Source organism: Abramis brama (genome assembly GCF_963993115.1).
Source record: "Abramis brama genome assembly, chromosome: 12".
NCBI lineage: Eukaryota > Metazoa > Chordata > Actinopteri > Cypriniformes > Leuciscidae > Abramis > Abramis brama.
The window spans coordinates 32,008,634-32,020,081 of record NC_139974.1 but is presented as its reverse complement, the minus strand read 5'-3'; the positions used below and the strand labels follow the sequence as shown (position 1 = coordinate 32,020,081).

The following is an 11,448-nucleotide window of genomic DNA, read 5'->3' as shown; positions in this document are numbered from 1 at the left end:
AAAAACACCAACATCTTAACATTTTGACCACGATGACAAAAACACTATTTTTGTGGCATTGGCCAATGTATCGACACAATAACTAAGTTTTGATGCATAAATTAAATGTTTTGGGCGAGTTACATTTTGCAGACATGCAATATAGTTCTGATGTTCCAGCAAACAGTTGTGTGACAATAACAAGACGGTATCGAAAAATGTGCCAAAGCGACTAAGAAAAACTGTAAATTACAGGTTTAATAGCTAATTTGGTTCGGATTCACAGCACGACTAGAGAGAAAATAGATTTGTATTCTTTTAACAACTAATTCACCTTCTGCAGTGGAACAAGTTGAATTTAGTTTTCAGTATATGCGTGTATATGTATTTTTTCCAGCTAATAAGAAAAAACTATGACTCAGTTCAAGCTTTAGGACATTGAGAAAAATAAACCTATCCCAAAAAGCATATCCAGGATTTCAAAAAGGTGATCCTTCTATAATAAACAAAACCACGAACAACTGAATCATTGCGAGTAAACAAAAAAAAAGTGGGATGAATATCCCATTTCTCAACATTATCAAAGGTGAACAGATTTGTCTGTCTCTCATGCAGTTTATCCATTAAACACATCAAACCTGTACGGAAGCGGAGATAAAAATAACCCAAAAAAAACCACAATGACCATTTCAACCAATTTTATTAATAAACATGTCTTATTTAATTAATAATCTGGTGGGAATGGCTCTACTTCTCCCCCTGCTGCTGGTCTGGCATGCTTCTGATGATGTCAGAATCGCCTGGGAACACGAGAGAAAGGCATTACTTACAGAACAATGCATTTTTTTATTTTACAATGCACAGGATATTAGTTTTCATTCAGATATTCTAGATTTCTACTTCTGAAACAGTGCAAAACATACCAGCAACCTTTTAAATCTACATCGACTTTGACATATAAATGAGCTATTAGTCCAAAAATAACAATACAGTGTGACAGGCAAAGTTACAGGCAAACAAAATTACTAGATCAAGTCGTATCAGTTCTGCTAGTGAATACACACCAGGGTCAATGATGGCCAATGTGCACACCCTGTAGTATTTGCCACAGGCTGTACCGAGCTCAATGTTGTTTCCACTGTAATGATGGACTCCGGTTTTAGCCAACATAGCGTAGTACTCGATTTCAGATTTCCTGGGAAAACATCATGAATCATTAAAATTATCCTCAACCCTCACAAAACTGTATTATCTAAGAGTCCACAGATTATTTTCATGTGGACAGCAGATTGACAGAAACACTCAAGCAGGGAAACATCACACACCTCAGAGCAGGACAGTTGTTGGCCAGGATTACCAGCTTGGCTTTTCCTTGGCGAATCATTTTCTGAGACTGCTTGTATCCGAGAACGTATTTACCGCTCTTCATCACAAGCTGCAGTCTAGAGTTGATGGACTCCAGGGACTTTTTCTGTAAATATGAAGATATGGAACAACAATAAATACACCAACAGCACAGAATGTCAAGAAATAAGCTTTGACTTTTTTCTGTTCAAGGCTTCAAAATTGGAATAACTATTTTGAGACAACATATTTAAAACCAAGGTGGATGTGTGCCCTGCTATTGCAATTTTTAGGGTCTCTTTCAATTTTTTTTCCAAGCAGTTAGATATACTAATCTTCACTTCTTTAAGAGCTAAACAATGAATTTTATTTGTCTCTAAGTCCACCAAACCACCAAGTATTTCACAATGGCTTGTTGATATGTACTTTCTAAAGCAGTAAATTTTAAGATGCTCTCAGAATGACAGTTGTTTCTCAAACATACATATACACACATACATATATACATATATATACACACACACACACACACACTACCCTCACAAACACACCTCTCACTCTCTCTTTATAGTTAATTTTTCTATACACTTCTTCGGTCTGATGTAAAAAGTTTAAAGAACTGTGGAATGTGATTCTGTTTGATGTTTCAATGCTTTTCTTTCCCTTTTCACTTAGAAAAGGACTTTGAAATAAACAGACTTTTATATTTGACAAAGTTTACATGTCAAATGTTTACCATGCCAATTGTCAGTCATTCCTTTGACCGAGGTGTGAATCCTGTGTTTTAATCTTGCCTATAGATCACACTAATCATACATAAAACTGCATTTCTTAAGCAATTAAAAACCATTCACACTATGAAGTTAACTTCTGTCAGTGCACTTATGGTCGCATGTACACTGTTTATATCATGTCTGTTTCACAGACAACTGTAATTCAATACTGTATCTCACTGACACTTCATAAGCATTGCTCCTGTACAACATTTATTGTACAGTAGGGTGTGATTTTTTTTATTAAATGAGCTTTTAGTAGATGAAAATAAACGTTACTCAGATAAAGACCCGTTTTCTACACCACGTTTTCTGGGTACACCTGATATATTAATTTTTTTTAGCAATTTCCTTCACTAGAAACACCCAGCGCACATAAAATTAAGCCCATACAACACCACGCCAGCTATCGGACATAAACATTTACACAATATAATATGTAAAATAAATTCAACTGCGTAACAGTAGTCATATACATCAGTGTTTGTGCATGTAAACATTTTAGTTTCTTATAATCAGGCCTGTAGGGAGCTTCCACGTGAAGTTCTCCCAGCACGCGCAGCATCGCGCTCCACTCACCGTTTTCTTTGCGGCCACCATATTTCCTGATTAGTCCGATCTGGCCAACCTGAACACAACGAAGCGATAAATCAAGATCTACAGTTTCAAAATAATGCGCTCGTATTCTTCGTAAAACTTTTAAAGGGAGTATTTTAATAATTTCTAGCAGAGCCGCGCTCACCTCCTGATCACACCAAGATGGCCTCGTAGAGAAAGGACTTCCCAGCGTGCACCGCGCGCGTAAACCTCACGCGCCCGCATCGCGAGACCGCGCAACCTCGAGATCACAGATCTCAAAACAGTCACTCTGGGACGTGTAGTCAACGAATCTTTGTTGTAGGCAAGTGGTTCTCAATCTCAACCTTTTGACTCCAAGGCTCCTCATTGTCCACAACAATATGTGTAGTTGTGATGTACTGGATGAGAATTAAGGATAATATATAGCCTATATATATATATATATATATATATAAATATATATATATACATTATATTATACATTATATATGTAATACATTATATATATATAGCCTATAGTTTTTTTTACTAAAAATGTCTTTCTTCAAAAATATTTTAGAGATTGGCACACCTAGAAAAATCCATCCATTCTCCAAACCGCTTTATCCTCTGCAGGGTTGCGGGGCGTCCAGCGTCTATGGCCACAGGCGATGGACACCCTGGATGGATGGTCAGTCAGTCACAGAGCTACTTAAGTATATTATAAAATGCTCATGGAGTTATATGATTTTATGAATTTACACAACTTTCCCATGTTCAGATCACACTTTTAAAATTAGGTTACCTCATTTATCCAGCTTTTTCGAGACAATGGGAACCCTGGTTCTTAAAAAGAAAAAGAAAAAAGAGGGGGTGAATTTAAATAAGAAATGACGGTCTCCTGGCATATACTGAGACTGTATGATGCCCGCAGCCCCATGCAAGTCGGTTCCGTGGTAGGAGACTGGCCACTCACCGGGCGCGGAACAGCTCCTCCATCCATCCGTTCCCAGCCAAGCGTTCCCGTCCGGGTATTTGTCCTTATTTTAATGCTTGTTTTGTCTTATTTTAAGTCATCTTGGGAAAGTTTGCTGATGCCCCTAGTTCCAGCCCCTTGTTTAAGAACCACTTATAGGCATAGAATTGGAGACCTGTCAAACATACTCATTCTTCATTATTATTATTATTATTATATTATGTATTATATATACATTATATTTTATTTTACATTTTAGAATAATTGTATTGTCATGAAATAGCAAGAATGTAAGTATGGGAATTATGCAGTGACGAAAATGTCAGACAAATCTAAACAATCTTATTTGAGCTTCTTCATCCTGCTGGAAAAAGCTGTTTTCACTCCTTGTACACTTACACAATAAAGTCAATTTAATTTAATTTTTACACTATTTTAAGAAAAAGTTAACCACTTTATTTTAATAACTAAAATAGAAATAGAACTAAAACATAGAGAAATGTTCTAGTTCTCTATGAGAACTGGCTGTTTTCCCCAAAAACACAAACACTATTTTAATATCTGCTTATCTACTGCCTTTTTAGTCTATAGCAGAAGACATTTAAAAGACAAAAGTACCAAAGCTTTAGACCATTTGGCCTATTTAAGAAATTTTCCGCTGAAACAGGATAATGGACTACTTGCACAACTACTTCCGCGTTATACTTATGCCTTCATGCTATCGGAATTATCATAAATTCTATTTAGTTAAAAAAATGTAAACAAAAGAGATCCTTAAACACAGCATGATGCCTGCTTGTTATACAACACATTGTTGTGGCAACACATTTTGAAAAATGATATACGTATATTTGAATACCTTGTGCATATGGAATGAACAATGTTCTTTTATTTGTTATCCATCATCCTCCTAGATTCCCCAAATCAACATGATCACACTGGACAATTTTTAGTGTTGGAGATGCACAAAATTCAGGGCTGTAAATTTGGGACTTTTGAAAAACATTCGGGACTGGAGCCCCAGAAGCCCCACTCTCGCCCCTGACACAAACTACTCAGGCCTATATAGTTTGAATTGACAACAGAAAGGCTTAATATCACTGCTAGTTTATATTTCTCCACAGTGTTGTTTTTTTTAGAAGCTGTAATTTGATTAAAGGAACACTCCACCGTTTTTTGAAATAGGGCTTATTCAAATTCTTTCATACATTTAGATAGGTGGGCAAATGCATTTTTGTCTCAGTGCATGCGTTGTTTTAGTTTGACAGGGTCGGCGCTAGCTTAGCTTAGCACAATGAATGGAATCCTTTGTTGCCAGCTAGCATGTCCTGAGTAAAAGTGATTAAAAAAAATAAAAAAACCCACCTAATTACTTCTTGTGGCCTGCGTATTCACAACGAGTACAAATAGCGATGCAGATTAACACTAGGCGATTTCCTATGCAGATATTGACTTGGGACTATATTAGGGGGAAGCACAGGCGAAGCACTGCTACTTGGGCGCAGAGATATCACGCAACAGATGAAATGTGAATATGTGGTATAATATGTGAATGTGAATACAGGTATAATATGGGTCGATCTATACATGTGTCATGTTTAAAATAATCACTTACTCTGTGGACAGCTGTCCATTTGGTCCATTCGGCGTGGGGCGTTTTTTCCAGTTCACTTTATCACACCGGGGGAAAAAAAAGAGTAAAAGTTACTGCAGGATGGATCAACGGCGTGAAATCCTCGGTAGCTGTGACACAACTGCGGGCACACTCATCTTGATCTGACGCGCTGAGCCTGGTCATCGATGGCAGAAACTTGTCCCACTCTTCACAGCACAGACACTATTTCAGTCGGGATAGATTGGCATATTCCCCCACATTCACACCACCAGTTCGTGTTGGCTCTCATCCTCACCTCCTCAGGCTGTTGAGCGATCGCAACCTCCTCCTCCTGTCATTCTATTTCCAAAGCACGCAGCTCCTCTTCTGAAAATTCAGGTATGGTTCTGGCTCTGTATCTTGACTGTCTGAGAACCCTCTTCGTCTCTCACAAAATTAGCCATGTTCATCGCCATTCATGTACTGTAGGAAAAATAGCCAGCTACTATTCACGCTGGTATGTTGACGGAAGTCGTGGGATTTCATGTGTTGCGTGATATCTCTGCGCCCAAGTAGCAGTTCTTCGCCTGTGCTTCCCCCTAATATAGTCCCAAGTCAAGGAAATCGCCTAGTGTTAATCTGCATCGCTATTTGTACTTGTTGTGAATACGCAGGCCACAAGAAGTAATTAGGTGTTTTTTTTAATTTTTTTTATCACTTTTAGGGCAGGGCAACAGGACATGCTAGCTGGCAACAAAGGATTCCATTCATTGTGCTAAGCTAAGCTAGCGCCGACCCTGTCAAACTAAAACAATGCATGCACTGAGACAAAAATGCATTTGCCCACCTATCTAAATGTAGGAAAGAAGGTGAATAAGCCCTATTTCAAAAAACGGTGGAGTGTTCCTTTAAGAGGACTGTATGCATATGACAGGTGTTCAGTGTTTTGTTTTTTTGTGACTTTTGCTTTGCATTCCCATGCACGCTTTCCTGTGCTTTCTACCTGTTAACCTGTTTCCATGGTTACTGATTGTTCCGGACCTGCTTCTCATTATGGCCTTAACTCCTGAGCATTTAAGGTCTTATGTTCTCCTAAAGGTGGCATTGATATGTGAGCTTTTAATTGTTGTGAATCCTCCATCCACCTCATCTTCCTTTTCCTGAATAAATGTTGTTTCCAGAGCCTGAACTTTTCTCACAACTGTGAATGGTGTGGTGTAACAGTGTGTGGAAGCCTTTAATGACTCTACAAAGTTTTGCATCTTTTCATGATTGTTTGATGAATACTCAAGGCAATGTGGAGCAATTGTTTGTATTTCCAGGCCTAACCTGCTAAAAAAAAGTGGCCAAATCCCCTCTAAAGTAACAGATCAGGTATAACCAGAGAATGATGGTTTAAGCGTTATTTATTTTTTTGACTTTGAGCATGCAGCTCACTTTTAGCAGGTTGTCCTTTAATGGCCTGTTGCAAATATATTTCACCTAATTTCATAGTTTTATTTTATTTTATTAAATGTTAGGCTACACCCTTATTTTTTTTTAAAAAAGTTTCCAGTCACGATCCTGAGGAGGACCCATGCACTGCCCATTGTGTTTGTCTTTCTTGTCTGTCACACTTGTTTCATGAAGGCTGTTGCTCTGCCGATGAGCTGATGATCAGAATCAGGTGTGCTAAATAAGAACATACAAATGTGTAAAAATCTGGGTCCTCCTCACTCCCAATAATAAGACTGAAAACCCCTGTTACATGCTGTCTAATAACAGATCAGAGATCTTGATAAGTTCGATTAACGCGATGGAGGTGGACAAATATATCTTGACCGAGGCGCTCTCTGCCATTCTGGGAGTCACTGTGAAATTGCAGTCAGATTGCAACGATTTAGATGGAGCCATTAAACTGCAAATTGCCAAACTGACAACTCTTGCCCTTCTTAAAAATGAACCAGTGACTTGTCTGACTTCTTCTCTGTCGCGGATGTTTGTTGGTGATAAGAAAAATTCACAAGAAACCCCGAGAAGCGAAAGCGCGAGTTCTTCTCTCCGGAAGGAGTTATTTGTGATTTCAGATGACTTTTTCGATCCAAAGTTTGACTTTGACTTTACAAACATGTCCAAGCCGAATGATGCCTGCATGCGCGGGGACGAGCCGTACACGCGGCCCTACGGGTGGATGCGCTTCGCGCTGAAGGTGCGGGACAAATACCCGGACGGGAACGCTTGGCTGGGAACGGATGGATGGAGGAGCTGTTCCGCGCCCGGTGAGTGGCCAGTCTCCTACCACGGAACCGACTTGCATGGGGCTGCGGGCATCATACAGTCTCAGTATATGCCAGGAGACCGTCAGGCTTACGGAAGAGGGATTTATTCATCTCCAGACATCAACATAGCCTACATGTTCGCGAAAACCAAGAACTTCATTTCGCAAAAGAATGGAAATACTTACAAAGTCATCATGCAGAACAGAATCAACCCCCAGATCAGAGAAATAAAGACCAAGTACATTTGGTTGGTCCCTATCCCTGAAGGCACATCAGTTGAAGAAGAGAAAAAAATAGTGGAGAGTTCAATCCGCCCTTATGGCCTTCTGCTTAAAAAGATGTAAGGCCTTGTTGAAAATGTTCACATTTGGAATTTCCTTCTCTTTAATTAATTTTTGTGCTGCCTTATTGCATGTCAGAAGATTCATTCATTGATTTCATAATAGTTGAATAAATGTTATGTGTGTTTGTATGTGAAGAGAAAAAAAACTTTCATTCATCATTAATTCATAATAGAGGACATATATAGGGATGGAATTCCATATTGTATTAAAAAGGCATACAAAATGTTTGTTTTGCACCTCATTTTTGCATTGAAAGATTTGTTTTTGTACAAATGCATGCACGTTTAGAAAAGCATGATCGAGCCTTTGCTTATTTTGGAGGCAAATTATCCCCAGAACACTGCAAAAACACAATATAACAAATCCAAATGAATGGCAGAGAGAACTTGGACAGTTTTTGTGCTCTGTGAAAGTGATGGTCTAAGCACTCCCCTGGACATCAGCATTGTCATTGATGGTATTGAGGTTTTACATGAGTTGTCCTCAGTTGCATCTGCTTGTGCCATGATGTTTGGAATCACGTACTGAGAACTTGAGGTATCCTGAAGTACTTAAATATACCTTTGAGGCCTTTCAAAAAATTGTCATGGACATAGCGAAGATGCAAATAGATTTTAAAGGGTTATTTCATCCAAAAATGAAAATTCTGTCAGTATTTACTCACCCTCAAGTTGTTCCATCCCTGTAAGACTTTCGTTCATCTTCTTGACGTGTTCACAAAAGCAACACAACGCATGCGCAAGAACTGAGAAGATGCCGCAGATGGGTCTCGATGTAGTGTTTAAAATGGTTCTAAAGTGTGCATTTACTGGATGTCCGAATCGTGAAAAACCAACGAGAAAACGTATAAGTTCCTTGCCAATGCTGCTAAATGAATGGCTTACCTTTCAGCCTTTCCCATCAAATGATCGTGAGCGTCATCTTCTCAGTTCTCGCGCATGTGTCGTGGCGCTCTCGTGAACTCACTCAAGACCCAAACTCAAGAAAATTAATAGTTGAATAAAGTCGAAAGTTTTGTTTGTTTTTTGTACACAAAAAGTATTCTCGTCGCTTGATAAACTTAAGGTTGATCCACTGTAGTCACTTGGACTATTTTAACAATGTCTTTACTAACTTGTCTTGGCCGGCAGAATGAAATTACGTAGCAACCTATGAAGGAGTGAGACAACTCTCAGATCTCATTGAAAATATTTTAATTTGGTGAACTAACCCTTTAAATGTTCCTGCATGTCATGTCTTTTAAGGAGCTTTCAATGTTGATTTGTTTCAATGTTTTTTCTTTTTTTTTTTCAATGAATTGATGTTACATTGGATGATTTATCAATGCCATATTAAGGGCTTTTCAATGTTTTCTGTTACATTCCTAAATTTAATGCAAGATAATCTGAAATGTCAAGTGACAATTTTACTATAGCAAATGGAATTGATGTATACATTTATTGATGGATGTTTTTTTTGTTGTTGTACAAAATTACATTGTTGACTGTTTTATTATTGAATGTATTTTTTTTTTTTTATTAAGTCATGCACTAAAACGGTTTCAGTATTGACTTTTGTAAATCAAATGAATTCTGCATCACATGTTTTAACAAGTGGAAATTCTGGTTTCTGTGAGTTTGTTGGAAGATTGCACTAAATAAACAGTTAAATGTTTGATTCCAGAGTGTAAAAGGCTTATTTTTTCAGACAAAAATTTGGTGATATTTCATGTTTGTAATTTAGTTTTGTATTCATTTTGATATTTAATATATAAAAGTTTTAAAAATTAAGTTAATCCAAATAATAATTTTTAATTTAATGCTAATTAAACAAATCTCTTTGGTTGAAAGAGTATTTTTACTTTAAGTTGACTATGGAAATGTGATTTGAGTAAATGAATTTTTTTAAGTTGAGATAAAGTAAACCGATTACTTGTAACAAGTTGAAGTAATTTTTTTACTTTGATCCAAGGACTCATTTTTTTCAGTGCAGAATGCTATGTTATGGGCAACAACAACTCAACCTGTAAGAAATCGAAAGGACATAAGTACTCGTTCATTCAACTTTCGACCTATAACCCATGTTGAACTTGCAAAACCTACAATCAAATCTGAGATTTCTCAACGGCAATCGGGTGAAAGGGTGAAAGAGACAAATTTAGCCGTCTAGCTCCATAGACTCCCATTCATTTTGCACTCATGGGCGATCGCCCCCAGTGGAACTCTGGTGGAACTACAACCAAAATTCGGTACAATAGGCCTAGGTCTTAATAGAGGCTCTCCGTAGATGGGCTCTGGTTTTACTTATTTTTACAGTAAAATACTATTAAATTAACAGATTTGGGAAGTAATCTTTTAATTTAGTGAATAAACATAAACTGACAGAAACTGAAATTGAAAATTACCTGCGTGACTTTATATTTGATGGTTGTCACGTTCTGCCTGTGTTTTTGGACTTTGAGGGGCCATTTAAGTGACACTGTAAAATGGAACACTTTTTATGTGTTTTGGCCGTTCATTTAGACGACAATGGCATTTTGGGGGCCTAAAAATGCAAACTTTTGAAAAAGTGCAAGTTTTTGAAAACGATCCCGTTATCGTTTTTGTGTAAACTACAAAAAAAGCATGCGCATGGCTATTAACAAGTTCAGTTTACAGCCGCATAGTTTTTCTTCACAAAGTGACATCGTTACCTAATGGCCTGGCATACATATTAGGCTACAGTGTTTTTAGTCATTTTCACAGATCAGTGTGAACGGGATCGTTTTGACAACGTTGCCGTCTGTATGCGAAAAAATGCAAAGGAAAAACGTTTACGGTTTTAGTACATTGCTGTTGTACCTCAGTTTGCACTGTGTTCTTGTTCATCTGTTGCCATTGTGTTTGATTTGCCCTCATGTGTTACACCTGTGTCTTGTTAATTATCTCGATCGGTCCCTAGTGTTCCCTGTGTAGCCTATACAGCCCTTTGTTTCAGCCTTTGTCAGTTAACGCCATATATTTCTGAAGATAAAAAGAATAAAAGAACTGCAAGCGATTAGATCCTGCTATTTTATTTACTGTTTTAATTGCAACAGTTGTGTGACAATGGTATTTTAAATAATTGTTTCTTGTTAGTTTTAGGGTTTTGTTTCACCTTATGTCACATTATGATGGTGGTGTTTTGTATGTGCATGAAACTGCACATTAGTATTCACCTCAGATTGTGGAAAAGCTATTAACTTTAATTCATTGTGTGTCTCTTTTACCACCTACGGTTAGGGTTAGGAGTTCATAAAGTTGATAGGGCCCTGGGAAAATGAATTCTGACCTTTAATTTTTTTTTCTTTTTTTTTTTACTTAATTGAACTTTAAGTATATAATTTAAAACCAAGACCTTTTCTAGTCTTAAAAGAACCATCGCCAAGGACCTAATATAACCAAAAATACTAGCGGTGAGTTTTACAAGGACATTATGATATTCTCTGTACACTGACATTATCCACCATAGTTGTAGATTTAGATATGGACGGTAGGAGTATTTATTGTAGAGCGTCAAGTTACAGTTTTATGACATTCAGTTTGGGTTAGCCAGTGCTACTCCAGAAGTCACCTGTAGATGTCGCTAAAATCATTAGAAAGGGACTATGTGAGTGATGTCATAT

The 11,448-nt window shown here is 37.5% G+C and overlaps 1 protein-coding gene across 1 annotated transcript; it reads right to left on the bottom strand.

Annotated features, from left to right (window-relative positions):
* Positions 1 to 662: 662 nt before the first annotated feature.
* On the bottom strand, positions 663 to 2,908 carry rpl30 (ribosomal protein L30). The gene is made up of 5 exons (XM_084131928.1): positions 2,839 to 2,908; positions 2,676 to 2,724; positions 1,305 to 1,450; positions 1,044 to 1,174; positions 663 to 779 (listed from the first exon to the last, which is right to left on the bottom strand). The coding sequence occupies exons 2-5, from the start codon at positions 2,694 to 2,696 to the stop codon at positions 727 to 729; spliced, it is 351 nt and encodes a 116-aa protein (XP_083988054.1). The 5' UTR covers positions 2,697 to 2,724; positions 2,839 to 2,908; the 3' UTR covers positions 663 to 726.
* Positions 2,909 to 11,448: the final 8,540 nt, after the last annotated feature.

Bases quoted from the DNA above. Each gene is read 5' to 3' on its own strand.
- rpl30 (XM_084131928.1), bottom strand. From the start codon at position 2,696: ATGGTGGCCGCAAAGAAAACG. The intron at 1,175-1,304 runs GTGTGTGATGTT...ATGTTTTCCCAG, and splicing joins AACAACTGTCCTGCTCTGAG to GAAATCTGAAATCGAGTACT. The intron at 780-1,043 runs GTGTGTATTCAC...TCGTGTTCCCAG, and splicing joins ATTGGCCATCATTGACCCTG to GCGATTCTGACATCATCAGA.